Source organism: Pongo abelii, chromosome 18 (genome assembly GCF_028885655.2).
Source record: "Pongo abelii isolate AG06213 chromosome 18, NHGRI_mPonAbe1-v2.0_pri, whole genome shotgun sequence".
Taxonomy (NCBI): domain Eukaryota; kingdom Metazoa; phylum Chordata; class Mammalia; order Primates; family Hominidae; genus Pongo; species Pongo abelii.
In genome coordinates this window covers 88,090,767-88,112,062 of record NC_072003.2, presented here as the reverse complement: position 1 = coordinate 88,112,062, position 21,296 = coordinate 88,090,767, and the positions used below count along the sequence as shown (strand labels likewise).

The window sequence follows — 21,296 nt, the reverse complement described above, 5'->3', positions numbered from 1 at the left end:
CACGGCGCCCCACGGCCTCTGCACAGCCTCCCACACATCGCCCCACGGCCCCCGCACAGCTTCCCACGGCCCCCGCACAGCCTCCCACACAGCGCCCCACGGCCCCCGCACAGCTTCCCACACAGCGCCCCACGGCCCCCGCACAGCCTCCCACACAGCGCCCCACGGCCCCCGCACAGCCTCCCACACAGCGCCCCACGGCCCCCGCACAGCTTCCCACACAGCGCCCCACGGACACCGCACAGCCTCCCACACAGCGCCCCACGGCCTCTGCACAGCCTCCCACGGCACCCGCACAGCGCCTCACACAGCGCCCCACGGCCCCTTCATGGTCCGCGCACAGCGCCTCACAACCCGCGCACAGCGCCTCACAACCCGCACACAGCGCCTCACGGAGCCTTCACGGCCCCCGCAGTCACCCACACGGCGCCTCACACAGAGCCTCACGGACCCCGCACAGCGCCTCAAGGTCTCCGCACAGCCCCCAGCACAGCGCCTCTCACAGCCCTTCGCACAGCCCCCCGCACAGCTCCTCCCGGGCCCCACACAGCTGCCGCACAGCCCCGCAGAGCACCAGCAGACAGGTACCCCCACAGGCAACGGCGCCCACCGCTCCGCACCCAGACCCTGCGGCGCCGACGCGGACGCCAGGCACCTGCGCACACGGCGCCTGCGCAGACAACACCCCGCCCCAGGCTTGGCGTGCGCACCCCGCGGGTGGGGCGGACTCACGTCAGCAACCCATCGTCCGATCCCGTCCATTGGCTGAGAGGTAATGCGTGCGCCCGACTCGCCGCTGATTGGTCGGCGCGCGAGCAGCCGGGCTCGCACGGGCCAATCCTATGGTAGCGCGTGAGGCGGCAGAGCCCTCTGGGGTGGGATCGCGGGCCGTAAGTGGCTGTGGAGCCCGGGACGCCGCGCGGTGGGACCATGGCCTCGGAGAAGCCGCTGGCGGCAGTCACTTGTACCGCGCCGGTCAACATCGCGGTCATCAAGTACTGTGAGTGCCGCGGGCCGGCCTGGGACGGGGATGGCCGGGAGCGAGGCCGGGTACGCGGGGGTCGCGCGCTGATTCGGCGGCGCGCTCGGTCCTGCCCTTCCAGGGCCTCGACAGACGGGGAAACTGAGGCTTAAGGAGGGGCGCGGCGGTGGTCCGGCGGGGCCGCGCGCTCCTTCGCGTGACGAGCTCGGCGCCACCTGTTCCCCCGCGACGGCTGCCGCCCCTGCAGGGTCACCTGGCGCCTGCCCATTAGCGATTACCGAACTTTAACTATCGAAATAATCAATCATCGATTCCCATGAATCGTAAGAATCCGCCGTGGTGGTGCGCGTTTGTGGCTCCAGCTACTCGGGAGGCTGAGGCGGGAGGATGGCCTGAGCCCGGGAGGTCGAGGCTGCAGTGAGCCGAGATCGCGCCACTGCCCCCCAGCTCGACACCCTGTGTCCCTCCCTCGCCCCATTTCTCCCACTGGTGACCTCCAAGGAGCGGTAACTGGGGGGCCCGCAGGCCCACATCCGTGCGGGAGAGGCCGGTCCGCACCTGTGCGTTCACAGCCCCGCCCCTCCCCTCGCGCCGGGGCTACCTGGCCACCACTGACCACTCATTTCTGTAACGTCATTTCAAAATGTTCTGAAACTGGAATCACAGTTATGTGGCCCACCCAGCATCTTTTGAGTTTGGCTTATTTCATTCAGCATAGAATGTGGACGTGCCCGAGGATTGTATCAGTGCTTTGCCCCTCTGTTGCTGAGCCAGTCCGTGGAATCCATGGACCACCCTCTAGCCAAGGCCTCACCCCGTAAAGAGCATCTGAGGTTTTCTTTCTTTCTTTCTTCTTTCTTTCTTTTCTTTCCAGAAGCCACCACCACGACTGGCTAATTATTTTGTGTTTCCCTTACCAATAAAGCTGCCATAAAATGTTGTGTGCAGGTTTTTGTGTGAACATACATTTCCATTCTTCTGGGATAAATGCCCAGGAGTGCGATTGCTGGATCAGATGGTAGATATATATATGCTTCTCTCTCTCTTTCTATGTATGTATGTGTTTTTATATATATATATATATATATATATATATATATGTATGTATGTGTGTGTGTGTATATATATATATACACACCTATATAGATATATGTGTGTGTATATATATACATGTATATATTATATATATATACTGTTTTTTTTTAAGAAACTGTCTAATTGTTTTTCAGAGTGGCTGGGCTATTTTGCATCCCTATCATGATGCAGCTTTTCCACATCCTCACCAGCATTTGGTGGAGTTGCTGTTTTTCATTTTAGCCGCGTCCTGCTAGGGATGTGCTGACAGGGTGCTGTGGTCCTCATTCGTGTTTCCTTATTGGCCAGTGATGTGGAGCATCTTTCTTTGTGCTTATTTGCCATCTGTGGGTTTTCTTGGTGAAATGTCTCTTCATGTTCTGTGTCCATGCTCTAACTGGATGGTTTGCTTTTTTACTATAAGTTTTGAGAGTTCATTACACATTCTAGGCTGGGCACGCTGGCTCAAGCCTGTAATCACAGCACTTGGGGAGGCTGAGGTGGGTGGATCACCTGAGGTCAGGAGTTTGAGACCAGTTTGGCCAACATCGTGAAACCCCCGTCTCTACTAAAAAAAAATAAAATATGTATTCTAGATATTAGTCTTCTGTTGGACATGTGGTTTGCAGGTATTGTCTCCCAAACTAGCTAATCTTTTTGTCCTCTTAACAAAGAGCCAGTTTTTCATTTTAAAGAAGTTCAGTGTATCAATTTTGATGTCAAGTCTAAGACCTCTTTGCTTAGCCCTATGTCCTGAAGATTTTCTGCTTTCCTCCAAGTTGTATAGGATTGCCTTTTATATTTAAATCTGTGATCCAAGGTTGTCCAGTTAGCCCAGAAAGGCTATCCTTCCTCTATTGAATTGCTTTTGCACTTTTGTAAAATAAAAAAAAAAAAAATCAGCTGGGCATGTTTGTGTGGGTCTATTTCTGGATTTTCTCTTCTGCTTTTTTTTTTTTTTTTTTTTTTTTTGAGACAGAGTCTTGCTCTGTCACCCAGGCTGGAGTGCAGTGGCACAATCTTGGCTCACTGTAACCTCCATCTCCTGGGTTCAAGCAATTCTCCTGCCTTAGTCTTCCGAGTAGTTGGGACTACATGCACGTGCCACCATACTTGGCTAATTTTTGTATTTTTAGTAGAGATGGGTTTCACCATGTTAGCCAGGCTCATCTCAAGCTCCTGACCTTGTGATCTGTCCACCTCAGCCTCCCAAAGTGCTGGGATTACAGGCGTGAGCCACCGCGCCTGGCCTTTTATTTTTATTTTATTTATTTTTTTGAGAGAGACTCTCACTGTGACACCCAGGCTGGAGTGCAATGGTGTGATCTCAGCTTACTGCAACCTCCGCTTCCCGGGTTCAACCGATTCTCCTGCCTCAGCCTCCCGAGTAGCTGGGACTACAGGTGTGCACCACCACACCCGGCTAATTTTTGTATTTTTAGTGGAGACGGGGTTTTGCCATATTGACCAGGCTGGTCTTAAACTCCTGACCTCAAGGGATCTGCCTGCTTCGGCCTCCCAAAGTGCTGGGATCATAGGTGTGAGCCACTGCGCCTCACCAACAGTGATATTTATGGAAACTTGTCCATTTTCTTGTAACGTTCAGAGACTCTGGTCTTCTTTAAACCTTACATTTCAGCTGGTTTTTGATAGCGCGCTGGTGGAGGGGGTGCTGGCTCATGACAAGGAGGCAGAAGTCCAGGTTCCCCTCCCCACCAACGCTGCCCCATCCCCACCAGGCCCTCAGGAATTCCTGAGTGTCTGCTTGGCCTCTGACAAGAGCCGGCAGGTCAGGGGAGTCCAGGCCCCCGTGTGCTCTCCGCCGACTCCTGGGGAGGTGAAAGTCCCCGCTCCTTCAGGGAGGGAAAGGGGGCAGGGCACTGTTCCAGCCTGGAGTGTGGGAGGAATCTGTTTCTTTTTTTCTTTCTTTTTTTTTTTTTTTTGAGAAAGGGTCTCCCTCTGTCGCCAGGCTGGAGTAAGTAAGGCTGGAGTGCAGTGGTGCCACCTCGGCTCAGTGCAACCTCCGCCTCCCAAGTTCAAGCGATTTTCCCACCTCAGCCTCCTGAGTAGCTGGGATAACAGGCATGCGTCACTACAGCCTGGCTAATCTTTGTATTTTTAGTAGAGATGGGGTTTCACCATATTGGTCAGGTTGGTCTCAAACTCCCGACCTCAGGTGATCTGCCCACCTTGGCCTCCCAAAGTGCTGGGATTACAGGTGTGATCCACCGCGCCCGGCCTCCCAATGTCCTGGGATTACAGGCATCAGCCATTGCGCCCGGCCTGCAAAGTGCTGGGATTACAGGTGTGAGCCACTGTGCCCGGCCAGGAGTCTGTTTCTGTGTTGCTAGGCTGCCCTTCCTGGTCCTGCTAGGGAGGGCTGGCTTTGGTTGGCAGTTCCAGCTTCTGCAGGGCTAGGTCTAGGGCAGGCAGAAAAGAAAGCCGGGGGGCTCCCCCTGCACTGTCCCGCAGCCGCCCTCTGTCACCCGTGAGAGTCTCACCTGTGAGGTCCAGGGTCTTAGTTGTCCTCGGTGGGAGGAAGAGGGAGAAGACCCCTGGCCCACCTTCCTGAAAGCAGAGGTTCGCCTGGCCTGTCAGGGCAGCCGCGTCCGCCTGCAAGGAGGGCCGCTCAGTGCTGTGTGTGAAAGAGCCTTGCGAACTGCAGGGCGTGGTTCTCTGCCAGGTGTCCACATTTATCACCCCTGGAACTGTCCGCCGTCCCCAGAGACCTCCCCTCGCACAAAACCGAGCAGATTGTGTGCTTAGCGAAGACACCGTGAAATAAGACTTCAGCTGAAGCACTGCGCAGTGCTCCCAGGGCAAACGTTTCCTTTCGGGCTTTCCGGAAGGCTGATTTCACTTGCTGTCCCATGGCCATGCTGGGCAGAAAGGGGTTTATCCTGGATGTTCCTGGGGAATATGAGCAGTGAGATCTGAGGAGTTCTCAGAGCTGGGCTCCTTTTGTTTGGGAAGATGGAGGGGAGGCAGGCCGCAGTCAGAGCGATCCGCACCTGGGCACTCACAGATGGTGGAGTAGAAGCAATGCAGGAGCAGGGAGCGGGGAGGGAGGTTGGCTGGCCTCCAGCTGTGTTCTGGGAGCCTGAGCTCAGTGGGGTGGGAGCAGTTGTTGCAGGCCGGGGTCTAGCAGGAGGACAGGCACACAGGTTGTGCGGTGAAAGACAGGACTGAGGCGGCTGGGGGCCGTGGGTGGGAGGTAGGGGCACCTGTGGGGAACACTGGGGGACGGTGGGCCGGGAAGCCCACCGGCCTGGCCTTGGCTGTTCATTACAGGGGGCAAGCGCGATGAGGAGCTGGTTCTGCCCATCAACTCCTCTCTCAGCGTCACTCTGCACCAGGACCAGGTATGTGTGGACTGACGACTAAACACCACAGTGCCATTTCTAGAACGTTTGTAGAACAGTTGGTACAGTTGGGTATGGTGGCTCACATCTGCAGTCCCAGCACTTTGGGAGGGTCTCTTGAGCCCAGGTATTGGAGACCGCAGTGAACCATGATCGCGCCACTGCACTCCAGCCTGGGTGACGGAGCAAGACCCTGTCTCTGAAACAAAAAAAAATTAGTACCTTTTTACCTAAAGGCTAGGATGAGATGGCTTAGCGACGACTCCCAGCCAGCACACAGTGTCTGTTCCATCTCCCAGTATTAGGAGAGCTGAGCACAGCACACACATGCCCCCAGGTCTCATCACACATGTGCACACCATACCCCAGGGGCTCCCTTGGGAGTCCCCGTCTCTTTATTCAGGACAAGGCCTGGTTGCTCCACAAGGTGTGGCCCACGCTTTCATCCCCCACGGGCTTCCCCACTGCCCAGCTGAGACTGGCTTTTCCCCCCCTGCCCTCAGCAGGGTTGACCTTGCTCGAGTGGGCAGCCACGAGGCTCTGTCAGTAGAAAGGGGTACCTGGCTGGCATCGGTCCTCAATGCTGGCCTCTGAGGTGGCCCTGGGTTTCCTTTTCAGTTAAAAACCACCACGACGGCCATCATCAGCAAGGACTTCACCGAGGACCGGATTTGGCTGAATGGCCGGGAGGAGGACGTGGGGCAGCCGCGGCTCCAGGCCTGCCTGCGGGAGAGTGAGTTGGGGTCCCTGTAAGCCCATCCCTCCCTGTTGTCAGCAGGGTCCGAGCGTCCAGAAAGTGCTTCTGCCTCTGTGCCCCTCCTGAGGCAGCAGGCGGCGTGGCTGGGAACCAGACATGCCTGCTGGGCCGCCAGCTCCAAGGCAGTGGCCCACCTCAATGACCAGCTGGGCTTGGGTCTATCTGGGGTTTTCCTGGGTAAGAAACTCTCCACGAGGAGTCTGGCAGGCAGAGGCCTGGTGTTCAGCTGTGACCCCGGGCAGGTGGGCAGGAGCACGGCGGGCAGGGTGCTGACGGCTGGGCCACACGCTGTCTCATTGTCTCTGCAGTCCGCTGCCTGGCCCAGAAGCGGAGGAACTCACGGGATGGGGACCCGCTGCCCTCCAGCCTCAGCTTCAAGGTGCATGTGGCATCAGTGAACAACTTCCCCACGGCTGCCGGCCTGGCCTCCTCGGCGGCGGGCTATGCCTGCCTAGGTGGGTGCCCACAGAGACCCACGGGGTTCTGGGCTGTGGGCACAGGAGCTACTTCATGCTCTTCCCGGGTCAGGGAGCCCACTGCTGGGCGTGGCTAAAAGAGCATCCCCTCACCCCAGGCCTCCCTGGCCTCTCTGGAGTTGTTCAGTCTCTTCCCAGAGCACATCTGAACATTTTCATCTTCCAGTTGCAGCTGGCGTGGGGCTCTCGCCTGTGATCCCAGTACTTAAGAGGCTGATGGGGGAGAAGCACTTTAGGCCAGGAGTTCAAGACCAGCCTGGGCCACATAGTGAGATCCCCCCATCTCTACAAAAAATAAAAAAATCTTCCAGTTGCTCCATGTGGAGCCCCTCTAGATTGTCAGTGATAGAAACCACTTCAAACTGGCTCAGACCTAAAATAGCGATGATTTTGTGGCTCACGTAACTGAGGATTCCAATGGGCACAGCTGGTTGCAGGCCCCGCTGGACCCAGTTCTCTGCCAGCCCCAGGCCACTTTCTGGCAGCTTCCCACCCAGTGTCAGAGCCTGTCCCCACGGTGGTGTCTCACACCATCTTCACCCCTCAATTCCAGGGATGATGCTTCCTGGCCCAGCTGGGCTCCAGTGCCTTCCCTGAACCACCCTCAGTGACCAGGGTGGGTGACCAGACCTGGGGTGGGGTTGCCCTGCTGGAGTCCTGTGGAAGGAGGGGAGAAGGTGGCTCCTGTGCTGGGTGGGCAGGGGGCACGTCTTGTGGAGTCCAGCTCTGTCCTGGCTTCAGTCCCTGCCCCACACAACCTTAAAATTCCTTCTCACCCTCAAAGCCCAGCTTGGGTGTCCTCGGGGGCCTTTCTCCCCCCTTCCAGGGGGCTTCCTGCTCTGCCGCAGGTACCTTTTGTTGCCCTTGTCGCAGGCCACAAGCTCTGCAGGCCGTGAACAGAGAGTGTCCGAGAGCGGAACTAGTGGAGGTGGGGGACAGATGGCTGGGCTGGTGAATGCTGGCCTCGAAGGCTGATGGCCCAGAAGCCCTGTCATCTGGAAATCCCCATTTGCCGTGGGGTGTGGGACGTTCCCAGGGCAGTGAGCTGTCAGGGAGCACAGCGCAGGCAGCTCTGAGGACCCTCCCCGAATCCGCATGCCTGCAGCCTACACCCTGGCCCGTGTCTATGGCGTGGAGAGTGACCTCTCAGAAGTGGCTCGCCGGGGCTCCGGCAGCGCCTGCCGGAGCCTGTATGGGGGCTTTGTGGAGTGGCAGATGGGAGAGCAGGCTGACGGGAAGGACAGCATCGCCTGGCAAGTGGCCCCCGAGTCACACTGGCCTGAACTCCGCGTGCTCATCCTTGTGGTGAGTGGGGTGGGGCGGGTGGAGCAGCAGCCAGGTGGCCTCTGTCCCTAGTCAGGGCTGCTGCTGGGAGCAGGAGCGAAGGCGTCCATCCAGGCTTTGCTTGGCTGCTGGGGTCAGTGGGGGCTGAAGAAACAGAAGCGTGGTTGAGTGCTCAGGAAGCGCTCCCATGCGGCGGGCGCCACCACCCATTGGGATCTAGAAGTTGCCCCTGCATCAGCCCTGCTGTGGCCAGGAGGCCTCCGTGGTCAGGCAGGTGGCACTGACTCCCACCCTCGCTGCCTACCTTGGCTGAGGGAGGGCAGAGTGTTTGGGGCTGAGGTCCTCGGGGCTGGCCCCCTGCAGGGTGTGGCCCAGGCTGTCTCTCCCTCGTGCAGGTGAGCGCTGAGAAGAAGCTGACAGGCAGTACTGTGGGCATGCGGGCCAGTGTGGAGACCAGCCCCCTGCTGCGGGTAAGGCCAGGAGCGGGCAGTCCCGGGGCCCTGGGAGTCACGCTTGTGACCGGCTCTGCCCTCAGCCTCTGTCTGGGCCCGAGTGCTCTCACACCTGCGGCAGCCCCGCCAAGACCAGGTGGAGGAGCCAAATGCAGAGATGGGGCTTGAGCCGGTCCTCCAACCCCGGAGTCTCTCCTTGAACCCTCTGTTTTCGAGACCCCCAGCGGCTCCATGGGAAACACCCTGTGCCTTGCAGTTCCGGGCTGACTCCGTGGTGCCCGCGCGTGTGGCGGAGATGGCCCGCTGCATCCGGGAGCGAGACTTCCCCAGCTTCGCCCAGCTGACCATGAAGGACAGCAACCAGTTCCACGCCACCTGCCTCGACACCTTCCCACCCATCTCTTACCTCAATGCCATCTCCTGGCGCATCATCCACCTGGTGCACCGCTTCAACGCCCACCACGGGGACACCAAGGTGACGCGGGCCGGGAGGGCAGAGGCCGTGCTCTCGCGCTGTAGCGCGTGTCTAGGCTTGTGCTGCTGTGGAGACGGCCCCGGGACTCGCGTGCAGGGCAATCTGTGTCTGAAGGCTCGGCCCTGCTGTGTGCGAAGCTCACTGACCATCCGGGTTCTTCTGTTTCATTTTGTTTCTTGACTTGCTCGGGTCACGGCCCCACCACCTTTTTCCTGGGTTCACAGGCAGAGGTGTCAAGTACCAGGCACTTGGGGTCACAGCTCCATTCCAGTGTGGCCCTGAGGGCCTAGACTGAGCTCTTGGAGAGCCCAAGGCCCCCTGGCAGACTAGAGGGTTGGGGGGACAAGGGCCAGGCACCACGTGAATAGCCAGGGTGACTGCTATGTGTTCCAGGTGGCGTACACCTTTGACGCAGGCCCCAATGCCGTGATTTTCGCCCTGGACGACACTGTGGCTGAGTTTGTGGCTGCTGTGAGGCACAGCTTTCCCCCAGGCTCGAATGGAGACACGTGAGTGTGGACCCCTCCCCTCCTCCTTTTTGGGAGACGGTGCCAGGAACTCTGGTCGGAAGAGACGGAGGCACCTGAAGGCTGTGGCACTGAGATGGGGAGTCCCAGGGCAGGCGGCAATCCCCGGAGCGTGGGAGCCACGGGCAGGGTGTCCCCATAGAGCCATCCCACAGCCCACGTCCACAGGGAAGAAAGAGGCGGCTCACGCGTGTGTGAGCAATGCCCGGGTCTCCCACCTCCTGAGAGATGGCGTCCCCTGCAGCTCGGGAGCCCGCAGGACCTTATCCTATAGAACAGTGGCTTAGGAAATACACATGCACTCCCAGATGTGTGTATAAGTGTCCGACATTTTGAAGGAAAGGAGTCAAAGCCCCTGATTTCCTTCTTACCGAAGCGAGTTAGAGCCAGTCAAGGCCACCGGGTGTTGACCCCGCCCCTGCAGTTGGGTGTTTTTTCTTGGGTGGGGTCCGGCAGCTGCATCTTGGCGCCACAGAGCCCCCATGTATGCCCTGCTCGGTGCACAGCTTGGCCCGGCCTCCTTACGCCCTGCGGCTGTTGATTTCTTCCCTCCCGTGTTTTAATGGTGTCTTATTCTCAGTGTGAGAGGTGCCTTCCATTTAAGCGTGTCTGGAAGTGTGTGGAGACGTGCATCCGTCCCGGGTGGAGCAATAATACCTTCTAATGGTCAGGGGCGTGCCCTGTGGGATGGACTCAGACCCACACCCCAGGACTGCCCGCCTGGGAAGCACCAGGCTCGTGGCTGCTGCTCCGGGTGGGGCTTGCAGGCTTTCGCTGTTCTGCAGAACGCAGTGATGAACGCACCAGCTTGAATTGGGCACTTCCCTGAGCTGTTACCCCATGGGGCTTGGCAGCACCCTTGGCCAGACGTGGGTACAGCCTGGGCATAGCCGTTTACCACATAACCTAAAATTTACTGTCTCAGCCATTCGAGAGTGTACAATCCTGTGGTGTTGAGGACATTCACAGGGTCGTGTAGCCACCACCTCAAGCCACCTCCTTTTTTCATCACCCCTAAAAGAAACCTGTCCCCATAGCAGCCACCTGCCGTCTCCCCCTCCCTGAGCCCTGACAGCCAGGAATGCACTTCCCATCTCTGGACTTGCCTGTTGTAGACTGTTGTAGACGCTTAGAGAAATGGATGCATTCACCGTGCCCCTGCCCTGCTTTTCCAGGTTTCTGAAGGGGCTGCAGGTGAGGCCGGCTCCTCTCTCAGCTGAGCTTCAGGCTGCGCTGGCCATGGAGCCGACCCCCGGTGGGGTCAAATACATCATTGCCACTCAGGTGAGGCCTGGGGCTCAGCCAGTACCCCGGGGTTTCCTTTCCTGCCAGGGGGGCCCGCCCAGCCCCCAGGGCCCTTGCAGGCTCAGCGCGGCTCCCTGTCCCTACCGTGTCTCAGGCAGGAGGCCAGAACGCCTTTGTCCATTCATTTGCTCTCAAAGTGGACGTTACAGGCCACTGGCGATGCTCAGAGCAGCAGGGCTGCGCTGGGGGGTGGGAGGGTGAGTCTGACACAGGCTCCCAGGGAGACAGGTGGGGAGCATCAGCCCCTTGAATAGGGAGCGCCTGGGGTGGGGGCTGCTGGGGTCCCCCCACCTCAACCGCCCCAGCAGACCGGGGTTCCTGCTCTCTGACCTGTTCCGAGAGCCAAGCCTGCATCCAGTGATCACGGCCGCCCAAGCCATTGCCTCCACCTTCCTCTCAGGGGCTGCGTGCACAGGGCTGCCTGTTCCCAGGCTCTGTGGTTCTGTCCACCCTGTGACAGAAGCAGTGCCCAGGGCAGGGGGCTCGCAGCTGGCAGGGGCGGCTGTGCCTGCAGGAGCTACGTGTGGGTGTCACCACTCAGGCGCTTTAGCTTCTGACCAGGACCCACTGGAAGGGCGGGGGCACACCACTACCCTCCTGTGTCCGGCCCTACAGATGCTGGGCACAGGATGAGGTGCTGCCATTTCTGGTGACCTGACATGGATCTCTACCCCCAGGTGGGGCCAGGGCCTCAAATCCTGGATGACCCCTGCGCCCACCTTCTGGGTCCTGATGGCCTGCCGAAGCCAGCTGCCTGACTGCCTCAGCAGGGACCGCACGCCGCTTGGAGAAGGGGTGGCCTCGCCAGAGCTAGGGAGCGGGTGTGGTGGGCTGGCCGGACTACTGGGACATGTGGGTGGTGGCTTGACCCCGGGCCCATGGACAGCTTGCTGTGGGGCAGTGCAGGGAGTCCTGCGGCCGCCCAGGTGTCAGGAGAGGTCCCCGCCGAGTGCTTCAGCTGCCCTAAGCTGCACCAGCGCCTTGCCAAGATGGGATGGGGTGGGGGTATGAGAACTGGCAGAGCCTCGGTGCAGCAGGGCTGAAGGGCTTTCTCACCCCGCTCTGGCTACGCCCAGTTCTCTGAGACAGGAGCTCAGTGGGGAGGTGGTGTCCCTCCAACGGACCAGGGAAGGGGTCACTGTGCTGGGAGCAGCCTCCTTGGGCCTCAGGAAACCACCAAATGCCTCAGATGGTGGTTGCCCACGGCACTTCTGCTGAGACCCTGCCCCAGGCCTAGGTGTGGCTGGAATGGTGGCAGGAGTGGGCACCAGTGCGGCCCCGGTGGCCGTGGGGAATAAACTAGCATTGCTGCCTCCTGCCTCCTGCTGTTTTTCTGTTTCGTAAACCAGCATCCCGGGGTTGCTGCTCTGAGTGACCCTGGGACCTGTCAGGGAGTCCAGGTGTGCCCCACGAGGGCCTGGGGGAGGGGCAGGCTGGGCAGAGCCACAGAGGGGCTCCCCTCAAACCCCACATTGGCTCAGATGGGACCCTCGGGAGCAGCCCCAGGTCTAAAGTCTTCCCATGGGCGCTGGGCTCACCACCCCCACACCAGCCCCTGCCTCCCGTACCCAGGCCGGACGTGACGGGGCCGTCCCTGCATTCTGTGCTTTCCCAGTTGTGCACATCCTGTCTCCTCCCTCGAGTCTCAGTCACAGTCCAGTGACATGGTGAGGGGAGGCCCCCTGCAGTGTCTGACCCAGGCCACGCCTGTGCCAGCCCAGAGCCGGGGGAGGAAATGGGGGCTGGGCCTCTGGTCCCCACGGGGAGGCCACCCTTGTCCTTGGTAGCATCAGGGTGCAGAGGTGTTCCCGGGCTGTAGGGGTGACTCCCCCACCCCCCAAGGCTCTGGAGAGGCCGATTTGCTCAGGAAGCCGACCTTCACACCTTTTTCTGCTATTAATAGAAGCCTCGTTGACCGGGACCCTCGGTTGGGTCCGGAGCTTTGGGGTGGGGCACTTGTCAGTGCTTGAGAGCTGAAGTCTGGGAAGCGCAGGGGCTCCCCGCCTGGGCTGGGGCTGCCGGGCAGGGCCCCTCCTATGCCTAGGCGGGGGCTAGAGAGGGCGGGGGCAGAAGGCTCCGGGACAGTCCTGGACCCTACAGACGCGGGTCTCCGCCCAGCCGCGGTCACCTGGGGGGCTGGGGGCGGGGCCTGGGCGAGGCGGGGTTCGGCCAGGAGCGCAGGGGAGGCGGTGCGCGCCTAGCAGTGTCCCAGCCGGGTTCGTGCCGCCATGGGGCAGATCGAGTGGGCTATGTGGGCCAACGAGCAGGCGCTGGCGTCCGGCCTGAGTGAGTGCACGTCAGGGACGGTGGAGGCTGCAGCCTGGAGGGGTGTCCCAAGGCCCCAGCCGGGACCTCGGGCTACTTACAGGGCAGGGAAGTGGGGCGCCAGGAGGGCCAGGCTGGGCCGGGGTCAGGCCAGGAGGGTGCGGGGAAGGGGGGCGGGACCCTCAGGCCGCGGGCTGGAGGGAGGAGTTCTGAGACCCCCAGTATTCCCTTGCAGACCCTGCGGAGCGTGCCGCCCCTCCCCCATTCCCTTCTCTCGGTCCCCCGACTCCGCGAAGGAGGAAGTTGCAGCGCAGGGGAAGAGGCGGTTCAGCCCCGGTGGTTTCCGGGGTCACCGCCCCGAAGCCCCCGAGTGGGGGCTCTGGCCTGGGCATCGGGAGAAGCTCCCCTGCCCCTCGGTAGCCAGCTGGCCTGGAAGTCGCTCTCCCTGGGCTTGGGGTGAGGAGTGGGCTCATGCCCTGGGGCTCAGCCCTCCCCATCTGGAGTCTGCGCTGGAGGCGGTCTGAGATTTCACAAGGCGCTGAAACCACCCAGTGACGGCCCTGCCCAGTCCAGCTGCACAGGCGCTTTGCTCTTGGGGTGGGATGGCACAGCCCCCAGTCACCCTGCTGTGCATTTGCTCAGAGGTTCTGGTGAGGGTCCATTTGGAAATGGACCCTCTCGGGACCAGGGCCAGTGAGTGTCGGGCCCAGCACGGGTGAGGCTGGGCTCAGGCGGGGTCTGAGGGCAGAGGCACCAGTGCAGCAGCTCCAGGAAGGACCCGCACCGGGGGAGGAGTGCCTGGGAACGGCCTGGGGGCTGAGGGTGAGGAGGAGGGGCCCGCTGCCACCACTCCCCTGGGGCTCTGAGCGCCCTCCCTGTTGTCTGGAGAGTGCGTGGGCGTGGGAGCAGAGCTCTCAGGGTGGGAGGCCTGGAGGATGGGGCCCTGCAGCCTGTCCTGTGCCCAGGAAAGTGACCGCCTGCTTCGAGTCGGCTGCCAAGAACTCGGTGGGTCAGTTCAGACAGCTCTCCCCAGAGCCGCCCCATGAGACTCACCCTGCCTGCCCCGCACTCCCTCCGGGAAGTAGACGGACTGAGGGCACCCAGCTGGGAGCCAGGAGACCTGGGCTCTAGTCCGGCCTCCTGCTGAGACCCTCCAGGGGCTCCTGGCCCGAAGAGTCAGAGCCGGACTGGACGCCCTGCGCTGCCCGCCCTGGCCTCCCGGTTCTCCGGCCCCCTCCTCCAGCTGCCGTGCTTCCTTTCTGTTCCTAGATCTCCTGAGCATGCCTCAGGGCCTCGGCACAAGCTGCTGCTTCTGCAGAGCCTCATGGCTGTCTCATTTATTTCTCAATTCAAATGCCACCTGCTTGGGGAGGTCTTTCCAGAGCGTGCAGCCCCAGGAGGCAGCTGGCCCAGAGACAGCAGGGCCTTGACAAAGAGTCCCCCTTGTACACAGCGGGTGCGCTGTAAATGTGGCTGGGTGCCAGAATACGTCCTCAGACCTCCCTGGTGGCACCAGCGGCAGCTTTGCACCCTCTTTCGGATGGCAGGCTCGGGACCAGGACGGTCCGCCAAAGATGCATGGACAATTGGCTGAGTAGACTCAAGGACACTGCCCTCCCCTCCTCCGACGCAGACAGACAAACCGAGAGTTAATGTGTAGCTGGGCTCAAACCAAGGATAGGAAATCTTCAAACAAGACCGTGTACAGACAGAAACAGGCTGGCAGGGCGAGGGGGCTACACCTATAATCCCAGCACTTGGGGAGGCTGAGGCGGGTGGATCACGAGGGCAGGAGATCGAGACCATCCTGGCTAATACGGTGAAACTCTGTCTCTACTAAAAATACAAAAAATTAGCCGGGTATGGTGGCAGGTGCCCGTAGTCCCAGCTACTCAGGAGGCTAAGGCAGGAGAATCGCTTGAACCTGGGAGGCGGAGGTTGTAGTGAGCCAAGATCATGCCACAGAACTCCAGCATGGGTGACAGGGCAAGACTCTGTCTCAAAAAAAAAAAAAAAAAAAAAAAGGAAAAGAAAAAGAAATAAAATAGTAGGAAGGACCAGGCGCCGTGGCTCACGCCTGTAATCCCAACACTTTGGGAGGCCAAGGCAGGTGGATTCCCTGAGGTCAGGAGTTCGAGACCAGCCTGGCCAATGTGGTGAAACCCCGTCTCTAATAAAAATATAAAAATTAGCTGGGCGTGGTGGTGGGCACCTGTAGTCCCAGCTACTCAGGAGGCTGAGGCAGGAGAATTGCTTGAACCCGGGAGGCAGAGGTTGCAGTGAGTCGAGATCGCGCCACTGCACTCCAGCCTGGGCGACAGAGCAAGACTCCGTCTCGCAAAAAAAAAAAAAATAGTAAGGGGGAATATTGGACAATACCCCCCCAAAAATGTGCAGAAATAGCCATATCAGACGAAACCGAAATTAAGGCGAAACAGCTGACGGGTTAAGAGGAACTCTGTATCGGGAGGAAAGAGACACTCCCCCAAGAAGACGCAGAAACCACACTCGGCCTGTTGGCTTTCAGTGCATCAAACAAAGACTCACGGTGACAAGGGGGTCCATTTGGGGGTCCCAGAGCCCACTGCAGCCTGCAGGTCGGGCCGTCCTTGGCCACTCCTGGGACTCAGAGCCCGGGCATGTCCAGCACCCTCTCTGCCAGCCCATGCACCACAGGCTCTGCTCTTCACCGGCGCAGAGGGGTGCCTCCTGGGGGTGTCCCCGACCCTGTCACTGTGCTGTGGGGATGGGTAGGGGGCAGCTCTGGGTAGCCTGGTGGCCCACAGTAGGTAGAGAAGGGGGGTGGCCCAGGCCCCCGGGATGGGAGCCCCACAGTGCCTGACCCACTTTTCCCCGCAGTCCTCATCACCGGGGGCATCGTGGCCACAGCTGGGCGCTTCACCCAGTGGTACTTTGGTGCCTACTCCATGTATCCTTCCACCTGAGGCTGGGGTGGGCGGGGAACGCCCAGGGCAGAGCTGGGGAGCCACTTCACAGTGAGCTGTTTGCCTCTGCTCCCCACCACCGCAGCCAGGCTGGGACACAGGGTGGGCTGTGCACGGGTTGGGCAGCCCAGGCCCCAGCAGCCAGGCCCCTTGCCTAGACCATGTGGTGGTCAGCGGCAGACCCGCCAGTCTGAGTCCTGGTGAGGGGTGGGCAGGGGGTGTCACCAGAGGGCCAGGGCCAGCACTGAGGCCTCCCCGTTGGACTGCTGGGATCTCCTCTGCCCCCTCCTGTCAGTCATCCCCCTTGAGCGGCCCCTCCACCTCCTCTGCCCCGTCTCAGCCCTGCCACCCAGCCGGACCTCGCGACAAGGAGCACTGGGCAGCGCGGTGGGAGGGCGGGCGTGGGCAGCCCCGAGTGCTGGACCTTCTGGAACCTCCTGTGGCTGCCTCCTGGCTCTATGACCTCAGGCAGTGGCTGCCCCCCCCACCTTTTTTGAGACAGGGTCTCGCTCTGTCCCCCAGGCTGGAGTGCAGTGGTGCAGTTGTGACTCATGGCAGCCCCCACCTGGGCTCAGGCCACCCTCTTACCCCAGCCTCTGGAGTAGCTGGGACCACAGGCACACACCACCGCACCTGGCTTTTAAATTTTTTGTAGAGATGAGGGTCTCACTATGTTGCCCAGGCTGGTCTCAAACTCCTGGGCTCCAGTGATCCTCCTGCCTCAGCCTCCAAAAGTGCTGGGATTCTAGGCGTGAGCCACCGTGCTTGGGCCCCTCTCTGTGTTGTCTTCACTAAAGGCAGTTCCCTGTGGCCCCTCAGGCTGAGCTGGGCTGTTCCTTAACCATATGGCTTCAGTGTGGCGGGCGTGTTTGTCTGCCTGCTGGAGTACCCCCGGGGGAAGAGGAAGAAGGGCTCCACCATGGAGCGATGGTGAGTCTTCTCCTGCTCTGGGGTCTCTCCTGGGGCTGTGGGGCCCAGGCAGGGCTCACAGGGTCAGGTGGAGCCTGGTTCCTCACTTGGAGGCTCCGGAACCAACCCTTTGGTGCTTGTGGGTAAACCAAGGCCGGTGCCTGCCCGGTGTGTTTTCTGGGAGGAAAGAGGCCTGGGTGCTCTGGGGTGGTCAGCAGGGCAGCAGGGGAGTCCTGAGTGGGAGAGGCCCAGCCGCGCTGTCTCCCCTTCCTCCCTCCCCCAGGGGGCAGAAGTATATGACTGCCGTGGTGAAGCTGTTCGGGCCCTTCACCAGGAATTACTACATTCGGGCCGTCCTGCATCTCCTGTGAGTCCCCGCCCCGCATCCCCTCTAGGGCTCAGGAGGGCTTGGAGCCGACCCTCCCCACTGTCCCACCAGCCGGGCTGCCTGGACAGGAGCCACCCCCACTTACCTCAGTGTTTTTCCAAACAAAAATTCTGGTCCCCGGCTCTGGCAGGGCCCCCGGAGCCTGTGTCTGCTGGTAGTGTGCGGGATTTGTAAGGATCCACTCCAAACCTGAGTAGCTCCGATCCGTCACCACGGTCTGGGGTCAGCAGGCCCTGCTCGGGGGTCTTGCCTGGGCTTCCTGGTAGGGTGGAGGGTTCCGTGCTGTGTGTCCGGTGGTTGCTGCCAGCTGAGGCCAGGACACCCACATGTCGCTGGTTCCTCCGAGCAAGTGCTCCAGAGCCGCTCGCGTCCACATCAAGGCCGAGAACACCCAGGACCGAAACAAGCCCTGGTCGGCGCACGTCCCCGGGGTCTGCGGTCTGCCTTGTGCTGAGACTTTGCAGCCCCGGGCCGCGCAGGTCCCCTTGGTCCGCGGTCTGCCTTGTGCTGAGACTTTGCGGCCTTGGCCCCCAGACCTGGGGCTCCGTTCCCCTTTCTGAGTGCCCTTCTGTGTCCCTGCCTCCCACCCCCTGTCCCCCAGGCTCTCGGTGCCCGCCGGCTTCCTGCTGGCCACCATCCTTGGGACCGCCTGCCTGGCCATCGCGAGCGGCATCTACCTGCTGGTGAGTGGCGCCCTCTGAGGTTGGCCCCAGCCACCCCCACCCCCAGCCCCTGCCCTGACACCCTCGGACACGCATGGCCCTTGAAGCCGGCTCTGTAGGCTGAGCCAAGGCTGGGAGCAAGTGCGAGCCCGGGCGTATGCTCACAGCACGGCGGGGACGCAGCGGTTGCCGCTGCCATTTTTGGCGTGTCTCATGAGTCGGGTCATTTCCTTGCATTTCCTCATTAACCTGCACCACAGCCCTGGGAGGGGTACTGGGGTCCCCACTTTACAAAGATGCAGAGGCTCAGGGAGGTGCTGTGGCTGGCCTGGGGTCACGCAGCCGGCCGAAGACCGTGCCTGGGCTTGGGTCCCTTTATCAGGCTTTTCTCACCTAAACCCTATTCGCGCTGATTCATGGGCGGTGCCAGGATGCAGACATTTTCTTAAACTGCCGACACCTGGGTTTGGTTTAGGACCACAGCACCCTGTTAGAGGGCTGCCCATCCCATGGGATACAGTGATCTTTCTGAGACGCCAGGGATGGGTGGGAGGACAGGGTGCAGCCTGGCCAGGCCTTGGGTGAAATGCCCTCTGCCTACCCTGGGCTCCGGAACAGATGGCTGCAGGCCACCTCTCACTGCGGGGGTTTCTGGGTGGACAGAGCCCTTAGACTTTGCTTATTTAAATCCTTTTGTCCATAGAGCCGAGTCCCTCCTGCCCACAGAGGCAACTGCCGTCCCCTTGCTGTGCGTCTTCTAGTGTGTGTGCATGTTAAATGTGCAGTACTTTCTGTGTACGCCTTCCACGTACGGAAGTGGAGTTCTGTTTCAAGGCTCACTGACCTGCCACCGGCAGGACTCTCCTTTAGAACCCCTTCCTGTTGCCAAACGCTCATGTGAGCTGTTGCTTTGTTTTCCAGGGGCCACCCACATGCCCCCTGTCTCCCTGCTGCCACGCACAGCTAGTGGCTCCTGGAGACCTCAGAAGGAATTCCTTGTGCTAAACCCAGAGAGGAATTGCTGGGTCAGGCATCAGCCTCTGCACTGTTCACCCTGCTGGGCTCAGCTGCTCCCCAGCAGACAACGCACCACCAGCCATGTGGTCCCATCTCCCCCACCATGCACTAGGCTTTCTCCCACACTTGCCAGTTTCACAGCACGAGCTGGCCGTGTGGAGCTTGGACTCGCCCTTCTCTGACTGTGGATTTGAGCTGTTGGAGCTTCTTCTCCCTTGAGTTGCCTGTTCATATCCTTTGCCCATTTTTCTATTGTGGTTTTTGTCTTTTTCTTTTTCTTCCTTTTTTTTTTTGAGACGGAGTCTTGCGCTGTCGCCCAGGCTGGAGTGCAGTGGCGTGATCTCGGCTCACTGCAACCTTCGCCTCCTGGGTTCAAGCAATTCTCCTGCCTCAGCCTCCTGAGTAGCTGGGACTACAGGCACCCGCCACCATGCCTGGCTAATTTTTTGTATTTTTAGTAGAGACGGGGTTTCACCGCGTTAGCCAGGATGGTCTCGATCTCCTGACCTCATGATCTGCCCGCCTCAGCCTCCCAAAGTGCTGGGATTACAGGCGTGAGCCACTGCGCCCGGCCTGATTGTCTTTTCCTTAAGTTGCAGGAATTCCACATATATTTTAGCTATTGAGCCTTTGTAACCTTTAGACACTGGGGATGCCTTCCTGCTTTCTGGTAAGGGTCTGTTAACTTGGCCCGTGGAGGAGTCCTTCACTGCATCAAAGAGCAGAGGTTTCCCTGTTCATTTGCTCTATGGTCTGTGCTTTGTGAAAACACCTTTCCCTGGCCCTGGGTCCTACGTTCACATACCTGCATTTTCTTCTATCAGCCTTCTAGTTTTGCTCTTCAGGACGGAATGTTTCCATTTTGGAGTTAGGTGGGATCACACATGTCCAGTTTCTCTTTCTATTCATGACGTATATGATGTGACATATTTTTCTACCAGATATTATGGAATAGAAGATGAAAAGCACACACTCCCAGGTCTACTTGACCTGTAGCAGTGGAACCTCTGGGCATGGGCCCAGGAGTCTGTATTTTTAGTAAAAGCCAGTGGAATCATGCATCCTTCAAGCTCTGCCCCCACCACCCCCATGTGCAGAAATGCCTGGGCACCCTTGGGGGGCTGCCGGCCAGGGTGGGTGAATGGCGCCCACCAGACGGAGCAGGGCCTGCTACTCTCCTGGGCCACCCCTCCTGCTGGACCTCGGGCGTGCCTCCCTGCCTTCCCTGCCCTTGGCGCGCCTTGGGAGGAGAATTTGGGTGCTAGAATTTGCATCTGGGAGTGTCCACCAGGGGATCTTCCAGAAGCCCAGGGGTTCCGGCCCCACTCCTGGCATGAAGAAATAGCTTGGGCTGGTGTCAGGCTGACCCAGGTCCTGGCTGTGTGGCCTCGGGCACGTCACTTAACCTCTCTGAGCGGCAGTCACACCATCCCGCGTGGGATTCAGACTTGAGCCTGTCCCGGGGCCCCTGGCGGGGTGGGCCTCCAGGGAGGGAGGGCGGGCGCTGGGGCGCGGCCCAACCCCTCAGTGCCCCGCAGGCGGCTGTGCGTGGCGAGCAGTGGACACCCATCGAGCCCAAGCCCCGGGAGCGGCCGCAGATCGGAGGCACCATCAAGCAGCCGCCCAGCAATCCCCCGCCGCGGCCCCCGGCCGAGGCCCGCAAGAAGCCCAGCGAGGAGGAGGCTGCGGCGGCGGCGGGGGGACCCCCGGGAGGTCCCCAGGTCAACCCCATCCCGGTGACCGACGAGGTCGTGTGACCTCCCCCCGGACCTGCCCGCCCGCAATAAACGCAGCGAAGCAGGGAGCGCGTGAGCCTCTGCCTGGGGCCGGTGGGCGGGGCCGGGGTAGCGAAGGTTCCCGAGGCTTGGGCAGGCACCCCGTTTCCTGCGAGCCGGGCCGCATCCCAGTTTCATTAGCATCAGCATCGCCTTCCTTCTCAGCAGCACACGAAATCCCGGGTACCGTATATTCCACGAAATATAGTACCTGGATTCCAGGTGTGTGCCTCCCTAGACAGGTCCTCCTGGGCCTGGAGGAGGCAGCGGAGTCCTCCCTTGACAGCTCTTGCAGGCCCTCCACACCTATCGCCTCCCTAAGGGGCTTGGATTCCAGAGGAGGCCGCTGGCGTTAAGTGAAAAGGGAACAGGGCGGGAGCCAGGTGGTGAGCCTCTACCCTGTGCCTCTTTTCTGTAGAAGCTGGGGTGAAGCTGGTGGCGGATGTGCCCTTGTTTGCCCCCACACTGATGCTGGGGGGCCCTCCAGCTGCCCAGGACACTCAGGCCAAGTTGCAGGGGCTTCTGGCCACCTCTTCCCCTCACTTGTGCGCAGGCTGTGGCTGGCTGCACACGCACCTGCCCACAGGTCCTCACCACCACCCCAGCCCAGTGCCCCCAAAGCTTTGCCCGGCATCAGCCAC

The 21,296-nt window shown here is 60.5% G+C and overlaps 2 protein-coding genes across 2 annotated transcripts; both read left to right on the top strand.

Annotated features, from left to right (window-relative positions):
* Positions 1–836: 836 nt before the first annotated feature.
* On the top strand, positions 837–12,007 carry MVD (mevalonate diphosphate decarboxylase). Its single transcript, XM_024233208.3, has 10 exons — positions 837–1,000; positions 5,348–5,418; positions 6,037–6,151; positions 6,484–6,630; positions 7,757–7,956; positions 8,331–8,405; positions 8,644–8,862; positions 9,256–9,371; positions 10,565–10,673; positions 11,372–12,007. Exons 1-10 carry the CDS (start codon positions 931–933, stop codon positions 11,450–11,452), a joined length of 1,203 nt encoding a protein of 400 aa, XP_024088976.1. The 5' UTR covers positions 837–930; the 3' UTR covers positions 11,453–12,007.
* Positions 12,008–12,767: 760 nt separating this feature from the next.
* LOC100456737 (cytochrome b-245 light chain) lies at positions 12,768–20,684 on the top strand. Its single transcript, XM_024233207.3, has 6 exons — positions 12,768–12,980; positions 15,819–15,888; positions 16,760–16,834; positions 17,097–17,180; positions 17,803–17,884; positions 20,419–20,684. Exons 1-6 carry the CDS (start codon positions 12,923–12,925, stop codon positions 20,635–20,637), a joined length of 588 nt encoding a protein of 195 aa, XP_024088975.1. The 5' UTR covers positions 12,768–12,922; the 3' UTR covers positions 20,638–20,684.
* The last annotated feature ends 612 nt before the right edge of the window (positions 20,685–21,296 follow it).

Coding starts and splice junctions, on each gene's coding strand:
- LOC100456737 (XM_024233207.3), top strand. CDS start 12,923: ATGGGGCAGATCGAGTGGGCTATGTGGGCCAACGAGCAGGCGCTGGCG. Junction 12,981..15,818: donor GGCGCTGGCGTCCGGCCTGA/GTGAGTGCACGT, acceptor TTTTCCCCGCAG/TCCTCATCACCGGGGGCATC. Junction 16,835..17,096: donor GGCTCCACCATGGAGCGATG/GTGAGTCTTCTC, acceptor TCCCTCCCCCAG/GGGGCAGAAGTATATGACTG.
- MVD (XM_024233208.3), top strand. CDS start 931: ATGGCCTCGGAGAAGCCGCTGGCGGCAGTCACTTGTACCGCGCCGGTC. Junction 5,419..6,036: donor TCACTCTGCACCAGGACCAG/GTATGTGTGGAC, acceptor TTTCCTTTTCAG/TTAAAAACCACCACGACGGC. Junction 8,863..9,255: donor CCCACCACGGGGACACCAAG/GTGACGCGGGCC, acceptor TATGTGTTCCAG/GTGGCGTACACCTTTGACGC.